The following is a 19,247-nucleotide window of genomic DNA, read 5'->3' as shown; positions in this document are numbered from 1 at the left end:
AGGTTTTTCGGTGTAAACAGAAGGGTTTTTATCATCGGAAAAAGAATTAGCCCTCGACGACTGAACTTGTAGAAAAACTTTTTTTTGAAAAAATCCCTAAGCCGCGCGGTCACAATTTCAGCAAAAATCTGACGTTCTGCAACTCACTCAAAAATGGTGCCCCGCTGTTGCAAATGCTCCCCTGAAATGTTTTTCGGTGGAAACAGAAGGGTTTTTATCATCGTTAACCAAATTAGCCCTCGACGACTGAACTTGTGGAAAAACTTTTTTTTGAAAAAATCCCTAAGCCGCGCGGTCACAATTTCAGCAAAAATCTGACGTTCTGCAATTCACTCAAAAATGGTGCCCAGCTGTTGCAAATGCTCCCCTGAAAGGTATTTCGGTGGAAACAGAAGGGTCTTTATCATCGGAAACAGAATTAGCCCTCAACGACTGAACTTGCGGAAAAACTTTATTTGAAAAAATCCCTAAGCTGCGCGGTCACAATTTCAGCAAAAATCTGGCGTTCTGCAATGCACTCAAAAATGGTGCCGAGCTGTCACAAATGCTCCCCTGAAAGGTTTTTCGGTGGAAACAAAAGGCTTTTTATCACAGGACCAGAAATCTGCCCTCCACAATTTAACCTGCGGGAAAACTTTTTTTAAAAAAAATCCCTAATCAAGACTTGCAAAACTATATTCTTAAGGCTTAAAAATGTGATAAAACTGATAGTTTCAAGAGCAGCAGCCTCCACAGTGCAGCAAATACTAATTCACTTTTTTTTTTAAATGCTTCATGTTCCACCAGGTGGAGTTGAAGAGATGTGAATGAAACAGCTACATCTCTTACCAGCAAGTACTAATATTGAGATTAGATTTGGTTTTAAAGGGAAATTATCTGCTGAGTGTTAGTCTGGGCCCTGAGGCATTTTCAAATGACATCTCTAATATCGTTCTAATACAGGGGCAAAGTGTTAAACAGGTCAGATTAGATCCAGCCATTGTAAAATTTGCTTTACATTGATAACTCAGGGTTTCATCCTTGTTGCTAGCTGCCTTGTGGGCTTTCCAGAGGAAAGGCAAAGTAGCACAGGAGCCAAATCCAGGGGACTGTGGGTGCTCAGGCACCCACAATAATATAATTGTGGGAGTCCGGCACCCACAAAGTCAATGGAAAAAACCGGCAGGGAAAGTAGTTTGGATCCGTTCTCCTGTGCCAGAAAGTGAGGCATCCTTTTCTGAGGGGTACAGCTCAGTCGCAGAGGCAGAGTCTCTCTCCCTCTGCCTCTGAGTCCGAGTCCCTCTCTGCAGAAAGTGTGCCTCACTGGCTGTGTAAAAAATCACATGCAGTATGTGCAGGTGCGTGCGTGTGACATCGCATATCCATGTGTGGCGGCGGGCACATGCAAACCTGAGGACGAGGTGGCACTCCTGCAGAGTATAACATTTTTAAATTAAGAAAATCAAATCTACCCTATCATTGCCATAATATTTTCAGGAGAACAGGAAGATTTTAATCCCAGTGTCTCCTAATGAACACCTTTTTGTATGGAGTAGTGGCTAAGGCACACATTCTTTCGCCAGCAATTTCTGCTGATATAATGCATTTTGCATGTTATTTTCACCAATTCATTTCCTGCATACTTTCCCTAAAAGATGCATTTTTGTATTCACTGTTTTATTGGAGAACCTCCTCCCAAATTTGTATGAGTTTTGAAGGGCAACTGTGTTTTGGTTCTTGTGTTGTTTTGTGAAATGAGAATTGGATATATTTGGCTTTAAATGCAAAGTGAATTGCATTTATCCCTTACTAGGTTAATAGATGGCTAAAAGGGCTTGCCCAAAAGTTTTCAACACTTGCAAAAAGGACTCTCTTCTTTGGGCTCATTGCCAGGGCTATACCAAAGGGCCAGTGCTTCGACCACTGTTGCCAGAATTGCAACATAAAACTGACCCACCTTCTGCAAACATGCCTTGCTGGGTTAAAGAGTTCATGTTCCCCGTTCCAGTAAATCTTCCTCTTCTCATGACACAGAGCCATGAACCACTGGTGAAACCAAAAGTGACTTTTGCAAGGTCAGTCATTAGAAAAATTAGAAGGTGAGCAACAAGCACTGCTATGAAGAACTTGCTGGTCTATCTTCTACCATTTCTTCAGTGGACATGCTGTACTTCCCAAATGGTGAGTGATGGTGGAAAAGGGCAACCTTTTGCCAAGGTAAATGGTCACTGCAGTATTAATAATAGAAACATTTGCATTCAGCAGGTGTGGAAAGATGTAAGTTAATTCAGTACTGTTTTATGTATAAAGCTGCAATTTTTTTGGTCCATTTGTGTTGGCAGTTCTCCAAGGATTACCAGAGACATTTCACTAACACTGTAATAAGGTTTTGATATTAACTAATTAATGACAGAATATTTCCCCTTCATCCTTACATGCACATAAATGTTAGAGTGTCTTTGCTCAGCTAATTGAAGAAGCAACGTTGTGTTGAAGTGACTGAAGAAGCAATTGAAGAGGAAGCTCTCTCAGGTGTGTGTGGGGGGGGATTCAACTGTATCTGTGAAAATCAAGATGAAAGGGTGACCCAGGGCTACATAGATATATTTATAATCTTGGATCATTAATATGTTTTATTTTCTTTTTGTATTTAGTTGTTCTTATGCTATATTGTTTTCTTCTATATTAGTTTAGTCGGGATTTTATGCTAAGTTGGGTTGGAAACCTTTAATAAAATTGATTTTAAAAATAAAATAAAAGATAGTGGTAGATTCTTTGAGGATTAGGATAGTGATGGAATCAACAATGCTTAATGTAGCAATATTCTCCATACCTTTGTAATTACACATAACCCTTTAGGTGCTTTTTTTTGTTTAACTGGCTAAAGAAGCTGATATATTACTACATGGATCATTCCAGTTATGACCATCCTTTTCTGTATTTGATGCCTTGTAATTCCATTCACAAAATGACCGATAGAAATTAATGAATTACCATCCAAAAAATGTTAGGAAAAAGAATTTACTAAATTTAAAATATATCTTTGGAAAGTGTTGGTAATGTTGGCTTGTATTTGATTTACGAAGTTTACTACAATCCTTATTATTATTATTATTATTATTATTATTATTATTATTATTATTATGTTGGTTTTGATGGTACATATGATTGCAGTGTGCGAAGAACCACCTGACATTGATTTTGGGGAAATAAGAAGTGGTGAGAAGGCCGCTTACGTTGAAAGTGACAGAGTGCAATACAACTGCAACCCTGGATTTGCATTGCAAGGCTCCAAGTGGATAACATGCAGTGGACAAAAGTGGACACCACCACCAAAATGCTTGGGTAAGAGGCCATCTCCTCTTTGAATACTACAACCTTCAAATTAGACTGTGGATTGTCCAACAGGACCTTTGATAGCTTCTCTCCATGCAAAGCTGTGTTTTCAGGCTGGAAACATGAACGCAGAGTGTGAGAATCTCATCTCCAGGAGACAAATATGGGCTTTCCAGCCTCTCTAACTGAGCCTCGGTATTCTCCCTAGATAATAGTCCCTCAGCAGCTGTGCCCCTCACCAGCCTGTTTTGCACCCTCCTTGAATGTTTTTGCTTTCCTGGATGAGGCTCCGCATGCCACGGTTGCTGCCAGCCCGAGATGGAAAAAGAGGAACATGCCTCTTTCCCCAGCTTGAGACGGCAGCAGCCATGGCTGTCCTCTCCTTTGCTCATCAAGATATGGCAACCCTCCCTGAAGACAATGACACATGTGAGCCAATCCTTAGCGTACAAAGAGGGCAAACGGAATAGGGCACATGAAGAAATGAGCACCAGTGATTATCCCTGACTTGTGTCCCCATCGCCACCTTTTTGTCTTTCAGCACCTTGTATTGTCACAAAACAACAGCTAGAGGCCAAAAACCTGCTTCTGTCTGGGAATCGAGTACGGACACAACTGATTCAACATAATCATATGTTGCAGTTCCAGTGCAGGGAAGGGCATGTCCTCACGGTGCCTATGGACAGGAAGTGTCTTGATGGGCACATGGATTTGCCATCATGTATCTCTGGTAAAGACATTGTTCATCTTGAAAAATTATTCAAAAGTTACTCAAATGCCCGAAGGGTTTGTAGGCACCACACTTCCCATTTTGACTGGTTCCACAAGTTCCACGGCTGCCTTCCTCATTTGTTCACAAATTTTCACCACCCCCTTCCACAGAATTGATTGTATCCTGCTATAAGCACATGGAGACAAGGCTGTAGTGGTTGTTTTCAGTCCACTGCATTGTGGTTTGATTGGACCAGGACTGTTGCATCAGAAATAGGCTTGCGTGTGCTGGCTATCCAGTTAGTATGAATGTATGGACCAGAGGCATGTCCATAATGTTTTGTTATTATTATTTGTACCTCTTCCATATGACTGGGCTGCCCCAGACACTCTGGCGATGAGAATCAGTGTATCCAGTGCTATTTTTCTAGATAAAAAGGTGCTGGAACGCACCACGAACATCTCACTTTTTCTCTCATAATGGCAATGGAACCCACCTGAGAGATGCTGGAACACAGTTCTGGCCGGAAAAAAAGCTCCGAGTTGTCATGCTTAACACATGCTGTTAAATGTAGTTCATAACGTTTAACGTTGTGTTAATTGTGTTATTGTTTCTTGTGAATTACTTTGGAATCCTGGTTTGGGCCAAAAAAATTAGCCTTGATAAACCGTTTCCCAACGTGCATGACCTACAGAATGGATTAATTTCCCCAACCACTTGGTGCTACATTTTCTGCCATGTCCCATGAAACATACTAGAAAAGAACTAGCATGCTTCAGATTCTGAGCGAATCACATTATTGCAGTTATGAGATTAATGCCTTGGTGGTTCAATCCACCAGTTCTTTAGTGCAGTCAAAGCCCCAACAGACCTTGGTAGTTAGCTGCCATGTTATTGCACATGGGCCATAAGTGACTTTCCCCCTGCTATAAATATCCCAGGGTAGTGAGAGTATTTGCTGTTCTTCACTCTTGGCCCTTGGTTGCTGAACTAAGTCACCATTCTCATTGCTTTATTGTTTACCAGAAAGAGGGAAAAACTGTAGCCGCCCACCTGCTATTGAGAATGGAGACATTATTACCTTATCAAAGAAGCAGTACAAGGCTGGCTCTTCAGTTCAGTTCAAATGCCAAAAATATTATGCTCTGGAAGGAGATAACAGAACTTTTTGTGATAATGGGACCTGGACAAAAGCACCTGTTTGCTTAGGTAAGAACAAAGGTAGTGCTTATATTATTTGCATGAGTGAGTTTAGAATATCATTTAAGGAAATTCATTGCCGTCGTTTGTATTGTCTGACTTCTGGTTTCATTAATATTACAGACAGCGGTTCTCTATGACGTTTGAATCATATGGGGCAAATTCATAGTAACGGAAGTGAGATAAAGCATGGGAGATACCTAATTCATATCTTTTTTGAATGCACTGCTTTTAAGCAAGCCAGGGCCAACTGTAGTTGGGAGAAAAAATCCTTTCTGGCTGTGTAAACCAGTGACTGCAAAAAGCCTCTGTGGGAGCCTCTAAATCAAAGAATTGGAGGGTGGGAAAGTTTTGCCCTGTGAGGAAGAAGGAAAAGGTTATGTGAGATGATGGTTATTCCATTTTAAAGGGGGTACCCCTCCTTTCCCTGACACTCCACCAGGCCACGTGAGATGTAGGGCCTGCAAGGTTTCTCAGGAAGATCATCCTTCCTCGTCTTCTTTTTTAAATATTTTTATTCAAGTTTACAATTTACATTTACAACCCCATATCTAATCCTTGGACTTTCCTCCACCCTCCACGGGTCCCACTGTCATTCAACTGCTTCTTATATTATTCTCAGTTTTTTTCTTAAAATGCCATGTTTTACCACAGTAATTGTTACATTGTGGAAGACAGGAGTGCCTGGAGTGCTCTGGTCCATGGGGTCACGAAGAGTCGGACACGACTAAACGACTAAACAACAACAACAACAACAACAACTAGTTACATTACAAGTTTTGTTACAATCCTGCTAACGTTTTTAGTTCTTTACAGTGTTCTCCAAGGTAATTTATAATTTCCCCCCATTCCTTATTATTCTTGGTTTCTAATCTTCCCGGTCATATTTGCCATTTCAGCGTAGTCCACCATCTTTATCAACCATTCTTCTCTGGATGGGATTTTATCTTCTTTCCATCTCCTGGCCAAAAGTAGCTGCACTGCTGTTGTCATGTGCATAAAAAGTCTTTTCTGCTTCATTGGTATTTCTGTACCTAAAATTCCTAATAGGAAAGCGTCTGGTTTTTCATCCTTCCTCTTCAACCATGGCAGCTGATGACTTTCCATGGGCTTGCCAGCCTGTATATATATATTGGCAATATATATTGCCTTCATGAACAGAATTTATTTTCTTTCTCCTCACAGAACCCTGTGCAATCTCTTTGGCTGAAATGGAAAATTGGAAGATAGAAATTAAAAGGATGTTGGATGAAGTCATATCTGAAAACATCTATGTACCACGTGGTGGTTCTGTTGAGTTCACCTGTAAAATGGGCTACATGGTTACAACAAATCCTTCACAATCTGTTTCTGTAATCCAGTGCAATGGAGATTCAATTGTGTATCCTGAATGCAAAGGTAACTCAAGTTAGAAATGGAAGGACAATGAGAGGTTGTTGTTCCTGTTTAAGTTTTAAATTATTGATAATCTTTCTTATCAATCATTTTATTGCTTTATCTTTTTTTTGTAAGCTGCTTTGAGATTTGTTGGTTTTTAACAAATAATAATGAATGTTCATACCCATGTGCTGAATAATATCTAGCCAGGGAAAGAATTTGTTGCTTGATCTGTTGCTGACCAAATGTCCTTCTTGCATTCCTTCATAGAAATTGTCTGCTCCCCACCACAAGTAGAAAATGGCAACTTTCAGCCTAATCAGATTCAGTATGAATATCAAGACACAATCGAAACACAGTGTCAGTCTGGGTATCAGCTTCAGAGCCACCAAGCCACTTCCACGTGTACAGAGACGGGGTGGTCTCCTCCTCCGATATGTATTCGTAAGTAGCTTTCTCTTTGCAGTTTCAAAACATGAGCAGATAGCATTCAATGCATCTGAAAATATTAGAGTTCCCTGCACCATAACCCTGAGTGCTTGTCTGAGAACCACCTGCATCTGCTGCCACAGTCATCTATTTCTGTTTTCATACACAGACCAAAGAGGGAAACCCAGATAATATTCAGACACTGATACACTTGAGCCAAATGTGCATCCTCCATTAAACCAGCCTTTTTCTCATCTTCTCCAAAGCAAAGAACTGTGACTATATTCGGATTGAGAATGGACAACTATCTGATACCCATGAACGCTGGAAAGACTACTATTTTCCAAGAAGGGTGGGACAAACAGTTGACTATCGTTGCAGTCATGGTTTTCTACCAAGAAATAAAGAAACATGGGATAGAAGTTCATGCACCAAATTCGGCTGGAGTCCAGAACCAAAATGCTTCAGTAAGTTAACATTTTCCTTGCATTCTCAACTTTGATCAGAAATGGAAACGACCATGTGCAAACCCAAAATATGCCTATTCCTAAAGATGTGGAAGGAAAATGTGTAACGTGGTTAAACAGTGAGTAATCAGAGTGGAAAACTTTAAAATTTAATATGAAAATGTCTTCATATGGCACCAAAAATATAATAAGCTGAGTACCAGGTTGACCCATTTGGTAGTGGCAATTGTGTTCCATAAATATGGGGGGGGGCTGATGGAAAGGCTTTCTGTGTGATCACCACCCCCCTGATATCAGTGGAAGATCTTGGCATTTGGGCAGGTGGCTATGGACGTAGGGGTGGGTTGGATCATCTTAATCTCTCCTCCTTGTGATCACCACACAAGTACGTTGTAAATCCCTTCTGTCAAATGCCTGTGTAATATTTTAAGACCAAATCCTAAAAATACGCCTATTCTTTAAGTATAAAAAATAATAGTTATAATGGTATTTGAGGGGGTACACGTTTTCCTTTAACAAAAAATCTAACTGCTCAAGTTTGGTGTAATAAGCACCTGGCGGCCATAGTGCTTTATGATGTGACACCCCTTCCTGGGTAATTGTATGGAGACAAAAATGGCTGCCCTATGGAGTCACCTCTCTTTTTCTCTATACGTCACACTTCACAATGTGTCCCGTCCCCCCGCTTCCAGGGGCCTCTAGTTAGTGATGGACAAATCTGTTAGTTTTAGATTCTTTGGGTTTCTAATTTTTCCAATCTTAAGTTCATTTCTCCACATTTCCACATCAGTTTATTGGTTTGAGTGTGGTGTGTGTGTAGTGACAAATTGTCAGTAAATGTTGGCTAACATTGTATGGCAGTTTGCCTAATATACACATTTTTACAAAGCCATTTCCCCCTACAGAATACATTTTTGTATGCTATTTTCCAAATATGTATGTATTTTAATCCACACAGTACCCTAGCATATGCACCTTTCTACACATCAGTTGGCCAGAGAACTGCATTGCAAAATTCAGAGCAGTGGGAATTTCGAAGGATGTCTGTGTTTTGGTTTCTGAATTGTTTTGCGAAGGCAAATAACATTCATGTTCAAATACAGATTCACCTTCAAATATGAATCGGATCAATTCGTATTTAAGCAGCTAGGAAAGCTTGTTAAAAGAGAAAAAAAGTGGTGTGTCACTGTGACGCCTAAAGATTCTTTCAACACATGAAGGGGTCCATAAAAGACCTATTTTATGAATCATATTGTGTGTCTATTTTCTACATCTATATGTTGCAAAAGCATATAGGAGAACTTTAAACCAAGTCTCTTGAGTAATGCACCATCTATCTTGAAAATAATATTTCAATTGCCAAAATATGTGTCAATCAATGATGTAACCTTCCCCCCCCCCTTTTAGAGAAATGTGATATTCCTAGACTGCTTGCACATGGTACCTTCAATGCCCATACTTGGCAGAAGTTCATAGAAGGTGATGAAATTTCGTATTCTTGTGAGGCTGGATATCATCCTACAAATCAACAAGCTAAGGCCGTGTGCACCAAAAATGGCTGGTCACCTACTCCACGTTGTAATGTAAAAAGTAAGTGTTATTTATGGAATCCAATTTGTTTTTAAAGATATTTATTGGGATTTTCCATCTTAATACATTAAAAAATCAAAAAACAAAAAACAAAAAGGTTAAAAACACATAAAGTTTACAATCCTTATTTTCAATAACATATTTCCCTGACTTCCCCACACCTCCCTTTCTTGTATTCCAATTCAAATTGTTAGTTCAACAAGTTCTTGTCCCCAATTTTTGACCTTTTTATATTTAATTCATTTTAGAGAAACCAATTTTAACTTATAAACATCAATATTTGTACATCAGTGCTCATTCTTAAAACCTTTTTCTAAAGTCGACCCAAATTCCCTTCCACGAATTCCCCAATTTTCATACTAATAACAAAACAGAATAAAAAAGAAACAGAATATAATTGTGCACCCTTTGGATTCCCAACACCCCCCCCTTTCCTGGTTTCGATCCCCAACAAATGTCCATCAGTCTTAATCTGCTATCAGCCTGGAGACCTCACGTCCGAGGCTCTTAATTCTCTCTCAATTCCTCTCTGCCGGTTTTTTTGATAGTCCTTAGTATTAAACACCAAATCTCGGAGAAGCTCTGTCCCAATAGGGTCCATGTTTCTTCCAGCCAGACCTCCATACTTAAAAGTGGAGCCCGAATCTTGTTTCTTACTCCTTTTAAGTCCAAATGTCCCAAAAGCTCCAACTTCCACCTTAATCAAATTTGTAATCCATAGATCTTCAGATCTCCACATAAGGAAATCTCTCCATTCTTCAATCTCCAATTCAGACCAGATTTTCATTATCCAGTACTTATTTTCCTTTGTAATCATCATGTCAGGCCTCTGGCTCTCCTTTGTCATCTGCAACATTACATCTCCTCCTTCCTTTTCCTCAGAAACAACATATACCTCTTTCTCCACACTCTCAAATCTCTCAAGTTTCTCTTCTTGTCCAGCTGCATGTACTTCCTGATAAGCGCCATCGGCTGATAAGCTTCCGGGTTAGCGCCATCGGCTAATGGCAGATTCCCTCCGAGCTCCGGAGGGAATCTGCTCCGCAGGATTTGGGTCTTGCCGCTGCGGCGACGCGGGGACCCTCAGAAATCACAGGCGCTGCAGCCTGTGAACCTAGTGACTCGGCGGGCACCATTTGCGCCCCCGACCCACGAAGGAGCCTTTTTAAAGGCTTCGGAACGGGGGACGTGGTGAGCGGCGCGGTGCTGAGAGTCGACTGCTCCTCCTGCGGAGTGAAGCCGCGTGCCATGGTCGGAGAGCGCTGACTTCTTCCTTTGAACAATTGGACTTTAAAAGCAACAACCCGTGAGTAGTACGGAAATTGGATTTGCAAGGAAAAAATTTTTTTTGAATTAGGCACGATCGGGGAAGGCGCAAAAAGGAAGTCCGTCTCCCCGTCTTGTAAATAATTTAAAGCAAGGACTAACTAACTAAGGTCGAGAGAACGTCCTCTTCTTTATTGAGTAAAAGATATTAATTTCACGACTTGGCAGTATAAGTAATTTTACTGGAGGATAAGAGCTAATTTTGAGAGCTGAAGTGCCACCCCCCTGGACCCGGGAGTGATCCGCGAGAGAGCCTGTTGAGGAGATATAGAAGAGTTTGACAGCTGTCAAATTAGCTGTCAAGAAGGAAAAAGAGAACTTTGTTTCTGCTGTCTCTGCTGGATATATTTGTTACAATTTGGTTATTTTGTTGAAAACAAGGAAGAACTGATACAAATTAACTTGATTTTTGGATTTGAACTGGAAGGAAGATTTAGTAACCAAAATCCCTCTAGAGGGGGTTTTGGGACATTACAAGAATGGCTGAAGGAGGAAAAACTCAAGCTAAATTGGACAGAGTGTTTCTTCTCTTGGGAAAGTTACAAGGCCAAATTGATGTTTTGGCTACCAATGTTGCAACTCTGGACTTAAAAGTAAATAAATTCATTGAATTTGATAAGGATTTATGGAATCCAATTTGACAATATAGAACCTGAGAACCTGGAGCCTGCCCTGTCCTGCTGTGAACAACCAGTACATTATATTATTTTCTTGGACTTCTCACAGTTATAGGAAAGCTTAAGGATGTGCATGTTTGCAAATCTCATGTTGATTTGTAATGAGTAGCAGAGGAAAGAGGCCTTTGCAGCACCTATCTCTTCTGAACATCTCTTCTTCACAGGGTGAAGCAATCACAAGCAGTCTGGGTACTTACCAAACATGTGGTAGATGGAGCTGAACCTGGAAGGACTTGTTTAATATTTGTACTCAAAGGGTGGGACTTCTGACAGGCTGTGGAATGAACCTTAAAGTCTCTCTAAAACCTGAGCTACATAACTTAACCAGACTAGATCTCAGTTGAGAAATTTATGAAACATTGTAGTGGACTTCACAAGAAGCTGATTCTTACCTAACAAAGCAGCAGGAGACTCAAACTAACAACAAGAAGTTGTTTTCTTGGCAATCAGTTGATGAGAGACAAAGTTCTAGGCCTCATTGATGAACTGCAAACTGGCAAATCCATCTTAGAGTAGTCAAGGAACTCAAATGTGAAATTGCTGTCCTTTTAGCTACAATATGCAACTTGTCCCTCAGATTAGCCTACATAATGAGGTCTGGAAAATAGCCAATGAATCGGGGGGGCCACTAGGTGGCGCATCGGAAGATGGCTGACAATAACATCTCTCCGACCCACACGAGGTAATTTGGAAGCTATGATGGGGGTAATTAGCCTCCTTAACCCCCCCAGGATTGCGGGGGGGACGGCCCTTGCCTGCTGTGCCCTATACCACCCCCGAATTTGTGGGAGTGAGGGCACTAGGCACAAAGCCCTCCTGTGGGATTCCGGCACTCCTGGACGCCGTCCCTGATCCACGCCACTAGTTGCAAGAATCTTCAAAAGAAACAATTTGGACGAGATAAATTGCACATACTTCAAGGAAAAAGGGGGAGTAAAGACTGCTGACAGAAGAGATCTCTGATAACAAGACAAGAATAAAATATGAGAAGATACGTCAAGATACGGTATGACAAATGACTGAGGGGGGAGGGGGGGAAAAACCTGCCTTTCCTTTTTTTATGTGATTAAACAAGAATCCCCTCCCCCAATGAGTCAGAAAAGGACTTAAGCTGTGGATTTAAGGCTGTGTGGAGATAAACTTTCGAACCAAAGCAATGTTTCAAGACGAAGCTGGAAAGCTAAGAGTTTTGGAATGACGCAGTTAAAAATGCCGTCGCCATTTTGGGAGGCATTGTTGGAGCTCTTGGGTCTGGGAGGAGAAAGAGAGAAATAGAGCTGTTTACATATCGTGGATCAACTCCTTGGTGGGACTTAAGAGTGACAAATGCCTAATTTATGATGGAAAGAGCGATGTTATCTACGAAGGAGATATATGGAAACCATCTGGACTTAGATTGGAGGAACGGGGGCCTTTATCCATTTCTGCAGTCACACAATCAACCAGTAGCTGTACTGGGTTCCACACAGTCACAAAAACGAAGGCACAATCCACAGTCACAAGTCAGTCCCATAAAATGAAGAACAAGTCACAGTCAAAAAAATGTAAAAGCCACACAAACCAAAAGGCAAAAATATAGCAAAAACAAAAGATCCAAATGTCACCTCTGAATTGTGTGGGTGCTCAGGACTCAATAGCCAACAGACTCAACAGGAAGCCTCTGATTAGCAGTGGGGGACTCAATTTACAAATGAAACACACTCAACAAGAAGCAGAACATGTTCCGTTTCCAAGGCAAAGTTCATAAACCAAAACACCTACTTCCAGGTTTGCAGCATTCTATTTCCAATTTGTTCATAAACTAAGCTGTTCTTAAATCAAGGTACCACTGTAGTGTGCTCGATCAGGCAAGAATCTGGGCTCATCCACACTGACCTTTCATCCTGCACTTTCTAGGCAGAGCTCCAAGCTTTAAAGCTCCATATCTATGAGCTTTTCTGTGGATTGCTGTTTGCTCCGATTCAGCAACGAATGGGTATTTGTGGAAAAAGACAGCTTCCGATTTATGTGAATGCTACTAGATGCAGAATGTTCTCTGACAAATCAGAGAAGTGGTCAGCCACTCCTACGCTTAGAGAAAAGAGAGCTTCTGATCAACATCACAGGTCCTGCTGCCCTAGGATACCCTTTTATTTGTATCAGCACTTGAGCAGTCCCTGCAAGCAGTGTGTCCCATCATACTGTACCTCCCTTATCAACCCAGGAAGAAGTGGGCCCACATCACACACATAACCTCTTTTTGGGTTGGAATCTTGCTGTGAAATCTATATAACGTTAAAAAACTGAAAACAGTAAGTTTTTAGATGAAGGCTCTTACTGCCAGCACTAGTTCCCTGCCAAAATGCATTCTGGCAAATGCTCTCTGGTGGTGTTAACACTGTTGCAAGTGATGGTGGGGGCAACAGCTCCTTCTTTGCTTCCCTCCCATGCCTCACAAACAGAGAGGACAAACAGCAGTGATTACTTCAACCTACTATCATTCTTCACAGGGCAACCTCCTGACTCCTCCTCCATCTCCCATCTCCAATCTCAAAAGCATTAAGGAGAGGAATGTAGATCACAGAATCATAGAATCATAGAATCATAGAGTTGGAAGAGACCACAAGGGCCATCGAGTCCAACCCCCTGCCAAGCAGGAAACACCATCAGAGCACTCCTGACATATGGTTGTCAAGCCTCTGCTTAAAGACCTCCAAAGAAGGAGACTCCACCACACTCCTTGGCAGCAAATTCCACTGTCGAACAGCTCTTACTGTCAGGAAGTTCTTCCTAATGTTTAGGTGGAATCTTCTTTCTTGTAGTTTGGATCCATTGCTCCGTGTCCGCTTCTCTGAAGCAGCAGAAAACAACCTTTCTCCCTCCTCTATGTGACATCCTTTTATATATTTGAACATGGCTATCATATCACCCCTTAGCCTCCTCTTCTCCAGGCTAAACATGCCCAGCTCCCTTAGCCGTTCCTCATAAGGCATCGTTTCCAGGCCTTTGACCATTTTGGTTGCCCTCCTCTGGACACGTTCCAGTTTGTCAGTGTCCTTCTTGAGCTGTGGTGCCCAGAACTGGACACAGTACTCCAGGTGAGGTCTGACCCCCGCTCTGCCGTATTTTCCGCTCTATAAGACGCATCATACCACAGGACGCACCTAGTTTTTGGAGGAGGAAAACAAGAAAAAAAAATATTCTGAATCTCAGAAGCCAGAACAGCAAGAGGGATCGCTGTGCAGTGAAAGCAGCAATCCCTCTTGCTGTTCTGGCTTCTGGGATAGCTGCGCAGCCTGCATTCGCTTCATAAGACGCACACACATTTCCCCTTACTTTTTAGGAGGGAAAAAGTGAGTCTTATACAGCAAAAAATACGGTAATTTCCAATTTGTTTTATGAAGGAATTGGGAAGTGGGGATCATGACATTGCAAGTGTGGATGAATGGAATGGATGCTTTTTTAGAACTTGGTATGTTTGGATGAATGGAATGGGTGGTTGGGGGCAACATTTATTATTTTTTTGTGGAGTGAGGCATTTTTGCCCCACCATTAGATTGTAGGGCCTCAGAGGCTGGCAGCATTTAAATCCTGTCCCCAGGCCTAAACTTCCCCACCCCTGATGTAAACTGTTGCTAAGTGATAAAGGTAAAGGTAAAGGTACCCCTGCCCGTACGGGCCAGTCTTGCCAGACTCTAGGGTTGTGCGCTCATCTCACTCTAGAGGCCGGGAGCCAGCGCTGTCCACAGACACTTCCGGGTCACGTGGCCAGCATGACAAGCTGCATCTGGCGAGCCAGCGCAGCACATGGAACGCCGTTTACCTTCCCGCTGGTAAGCGGTCCCTATTTATCTACTTGCACCCGGGGGTGCTTTCGAACTGCTAGGTTGGCAGGCGCTGGGACCGAACGACGGGAGCGCACCCTGCCACGGGGATTCGAACCGCCGACCATACGATCGGCAAGTCCTAGGTGCTGAGGTTTTACCCACAGCGCCACCCGCGTCCTATTGCTAAGTGATACGTAATGTAAATTGGTTTTCTGATGGTTATATTTAGGAATTTAGTGCTGAATCCCAGGTTCTGCTGCCGTCATAATTGTAGCTGTCCCTTTGTCAAATTTAAATTTTGCCCTGAAGAAATAATATTGCCTAATACAATTCAATTAAAGGGCAGTGGCAACATCCAGCCAAGTTATTCAACGTAGTTATTCTTCCCACTGAAATCTATGCAACATAGAGCTTAACATGGCCTATATTATAGCAGAACAAGTCAAGTATCTTAGAGATACAGTGGTACCTCAGGTTAAGTACTTAATTCATTCCGGAGGTCCATTCTTAACCTGAAACTGTTCTTAACCTGAAGCACCACTTTAGCTAATGGGGCCTCCTGCTGCCGCCGGAGCCCGATTTCTGTTCTTATCCTGAAGCAAAGTTCTTAACCTGAAGCACTATTTCTGGGTTAGCGGAGTCTGTAACCTGAAGCGTATGTAACCTGAAGCGTATGTAACCCGAGGTACCACTGTACTTAAACTAAATGACCTTGGGTTAAAATAACTATCTGTCTGAGGTATGGATGGATCTGTCAATTTCCGTTCTTGCAGCTTCTCATTTTTCCTGGGCTGCCCAGGAGACCCACTAATGGGACCACATTATCAATCTCAATTTATTTCAGTGGGTTTGATTGAGTATGACTAACTTTGGACACAATCCAAAGAGTTGTTGTTTTTTTGTTTTGGTCAGGTGACTTCCTCGTTGTCAAATTAATCTCTTAGATGACATGATTTGTGCCTTTCTACAGCTCCTTGAACAGCAACTGAAGAAGATATGAATCAATATGAATCAATATACAGCTGAAGTGGAAATACGCTAATAAAATCTATTCCGCATCTGGAGACGTGACAGAGTTTGACTGCAAAAGGGGCTTTCAGAAAGATCCATCCTCGCCTCCCTTCAGAGCCCAATGTAGAGAGGGCAAGTTGGACTACCCAAGATGTATACCTGTAGGTACATTGCAGTTAAAGCATAATTACAGAAAATTCAACACACATAGCTGTGATTTTTGTTAAGCTATAGAAAGCAATGTGCATTACAAAATAAATGTCTTTGAAATTTTCTTGGTCTACAGCAGATTTTTGATTTTCCCCCCATCTATACCCGTTTGTCTCATCTTCCAGAGTTACTCTTCTTTGTTGTTCATTATCTCTTATTTTCTCCTCTCACCTTCCCTTTCTTTCACTGTTTTCTCCTTTCTCTCTCAAAGTCCTAGACAGAATTAAAATGAGAAAAAAGTAGTTCTGCTGCCACAAGTAAAGTCCAAATTAAGCCATGACACAATCCACCTTTGGGTATGAAATGCCACAAGTGTGTTAGCGCTTCCTTACTCAGCCTTTAGAATAAATTCACCAGGACCATTTAAACTTCAGTGCTCCTAAGCATCAGAATCGTCACGTTGTGGAGTAAGCATCTCTTGTTGCTCTTTCACTCTGAATGAATGGATTCATAATATTCCCCAGGATAGTTCCATAATTCACACACACACCCCAAAAAATCTCAGCTGGTATCATAAATACAGCAGCAGTGTGGTGTAGTAGTTAAGAGCAGTAGACTCATAATCTGGTGAACCGGGTTCGCGTCTCTGCTCCTCCACATGCAGCTGCTGGGTGACCTTGGGCTAGTCACACTTCTCTGAAGTCTCTCAGCCTCAATCACCTCACAGAATGTTCGTTGTGGGGGAGGAAGGGAAAAGGAGATTGTTAGCCGCTTTGAGACTCCTTCAGGTAGTGATAAAGCGGGATATCAAATCCAAACTCCTCCTCTTCTTCTTCTATGCACGCCTAATGCCCTCGTTGCTTACTCAGACTTGGCACACAGTTGCCATTCTCCTGACAAGCAGAAATTCAGCAGTTGGGAAGGATGTGTGTCACTGAAATGAATGTGCATTGCTAACTTAGATCCATAAATTTTGTCAGGTCTCCTCTATGAGCTTGACCAGTGCTGGAAACAACAATTGTAATGGATGGCTTTTAAGTCGTTTCTGCACCAGGTAAAGCAGGCATAGGCAAACTTGGCCCTCCAGATGTTTTGGGACTACAACTCCCATCATCCCTAGCTAACAGGACCAGTGGTCAGGGATGATGGGAGTTGTAGTCCCAAAACATCTGGAGGGCCTATGCCTGAGGTAAAGTAATGGTTAGCCTCCCAATTCCTGCCTCCTGACTTGCCCCATATTTTGCCCGAACTATGCCTTATTTTGCCTGATCAAAGATGGCAACCCTAGCAGTAGACCTCTGCACATTGTTGCCCCTCATTTCCTGCAAGTGGTCTTCCCAGAAGTTCTTAGATGACCCCTACTGGAAAATATATTGTTGGTCTGTGTGAAGATAAGTTCACAAAGGGCAGTTTACAAAGCAGCAAACTGAGCAGAAGACTCCCTTGATCTGAACCTTTCATGTTTCTGCCGAAGCATCTGTTTTACAGAAGGCAAACAAACAAAGCTAATAGGAAAGTAATTTATCCAAAACCGCAAACTGTACTGCAGAGACTGGGTTTGAGTTCCAAGCATGAAAACCCCAAAGCGATGAACTCCCACCACACTCAATTGCTTTCCCCAGGAGATTCCCCCAAAATGTCTTTACTTCCTGCCCCTCAGCCCCCAAAAGAAATATGTCTCCTTTTTCTCTAACCTGTACCTGCCCAACAGATCTCCTTGGTGCAGCCTGACTTTAATATTTGATCATATTTCTCTTCCCTTAGCTGCCACTAAAGGGAGCTGGATTCGCAAAGCAAATAAAGTTCACACTTTTTAAATGTGCAGTTGCTGTGCAATCAGAAAGCCTGGTATTGGGTAAAATCAAGCTCCAAAAAATACATGGAAAACGATAGTATTATGTATTTGGGGTGGGGTGCCTGACTCTCCTAAATTCCCGGATCCAGGAATGCTAATCATGTTTAGCATTTTTGATAGATAGATTTAATATATTATTTTCTCTCTCCAGGATAACAGAATATAGTTTGGTGAAAAAAGAACTGGCACTGCTATACCAGTGGCTAATGGTGATTTCAATTCATATATATTTGATGGGCCTATCAAAAAACATGAGTCTGCTGAAAGAAAAAAACAGCTTATGTAAGAATTAAGGATAAAGTATGAGATCCCACATGAAATTCAATAAAACACTTTGCTGTGAAATTTAAACATATTTATAAAATCAGCAAGTCCTTCTTTGAAATTTCTTAACATATGCAACCAATTAGTTGTATCTAAATGGCATGTTAGGGGCGCGGGTGGCGCTGTGGGTTAAAGCCTCAGTGCCTAGGGCTTGCCGATCGAAAGGTCGGCGGTTCGAATCCCCGCAGCGGGGTGCGCTCCCGTCGCTCGGTCCCAGCGCCTGCCAACCTAGCAGTTCGAAAGCACCCCCGGGTGCAAGTAGATAAATAGGGACCGCTTACTAGCGGGAAGGTAAACGGCGTTCCGTGTGCTGCGCTGGCTCGCCAGAGCAGCTTCGTCACGCTGGCCACGTGACCCGGAAGTGTCTGCGGACAGCGCTGGCTCCCGGCCTCTAGAGTGAGATGAGCGCACAACCCTAGAGTCTGTCAAGACTGGCCCGTATTGGCAGGGGTACCTTTACCTTTAAATGGCATGTTCCTAAAGGAGACATAAACCATGAAACTACTGAAGTATCCAGTTGAGGCAGGGAAGAAGGAAAGCAAACTTTTGAATTATATTCATTGTCATTTATTGATAGAAATATCAATACAATTTAAACAAGCATGATTCTTTTGACTATATAATAAAATCATCTGTTTTAACATCTGGTTTTTCCATGTAGCAATATAATAAGCCCCATTATTTTTTCATTCTGTACCTGTCATTTTCAACTGAAGCTGAAATATCTGCTCATACCAAGAACTAACTTAGTTGGTCTTTAAGGTGCTACTGGAAGGAAAAAAAAATTTTGTTTTGACTATGGCAGACCAACACGGCTACCTTTCTGTAACTGAAATATCTGCGATAGTCTGTGTTATAATGATATTCAAAGTTGTTGATACATTATTTTATTTTTTTGCAGAGCAAAGTCGCAAAGGTATAGCTGTATAATTGACAAGCCCTAGTGCTATGAATCCACCAGGGCTATGATTTTTGGTTTGGGTGAAAGAGGACTCAGGTGCAAATCTC

General features: G+C 41.9%; 1 protein-coding gene across 1 annotated transcript; it reads left to right on the top strand.

Moving 5' to 3' along the window:
- The first annotated feature begins 1,507 nt into the window (after positions 1 to 1,507).
- Positions 1,508 to 11,262, top strand: LOC128415095 (coagulation factor XIII B chain-like). Its single transcript, XM_053390964.1, has 9 exons — positions 1,508 to 2,170; positions 3,163 to 3,324; positions 3,857 to 4,045; positions 5,054 to 5,236; positions 6,413 to 6,625; positions 6,875 to 7,048; positions 7,300 to 7,500; positions 8,908 to 9,090; positions 11,258 to 11,262. The coding sequence occupies exons 1-9, from the start codon at positions 2,098 to 2,100 to the stop codon at positions 11,260 to 11,262; spliced, it is 1,383 nt and encodes a 460-aa protein (XP_053246939.1). The 5' UTR covers positions 1,508 to 2,097.
- The last annotated feature ends 7,985 nt before the right edge of the window (positions 11,263 to 19,247 follow it).

The sequence above is a fragment of the Podarcis raffonei genome, chromosome 6 (genome assembly GCF_027172205.1).
Source record: "Podarcis raffonei isolate rPodRaf1 chromosome 6, rPodRaf1.pri, whole genome shotgun sequence".
Lineage (NCBI taxonomy): Eukaryota > Metazoa > Chordata > Lepidosauria > Squamata > Lacertidae > Podarcis > Podarcis raffonei.
Note: the sequence above shows the minus strand (reverse complement) of the source record. Positions and strands in the feature narration are given on the sequence as shown.

Coding starts and splice junctions, on each gene's coding strand:
- LOC128415095 (XM_053390964.1), top strand. CDS start 2,098: ATGAAGAACTTGCTGGTCTATCTTCTACCATTTCTTCAGTGGACATGC. Junction 2,171..3,162: donor TTCCCAAATGGTGAGTGATG/GTGGAAAAGGGC, acceptor CAGTGTGCGAAG/AACCACCTGACATTGATTTT. Junction 5,237..6,412: donor AAAAGCACCTGTTTGCTTAG/GTAAGAACAAAG, acceptor TTCTCCTCACAG/AACCCTGTGCAATCTCTTTG.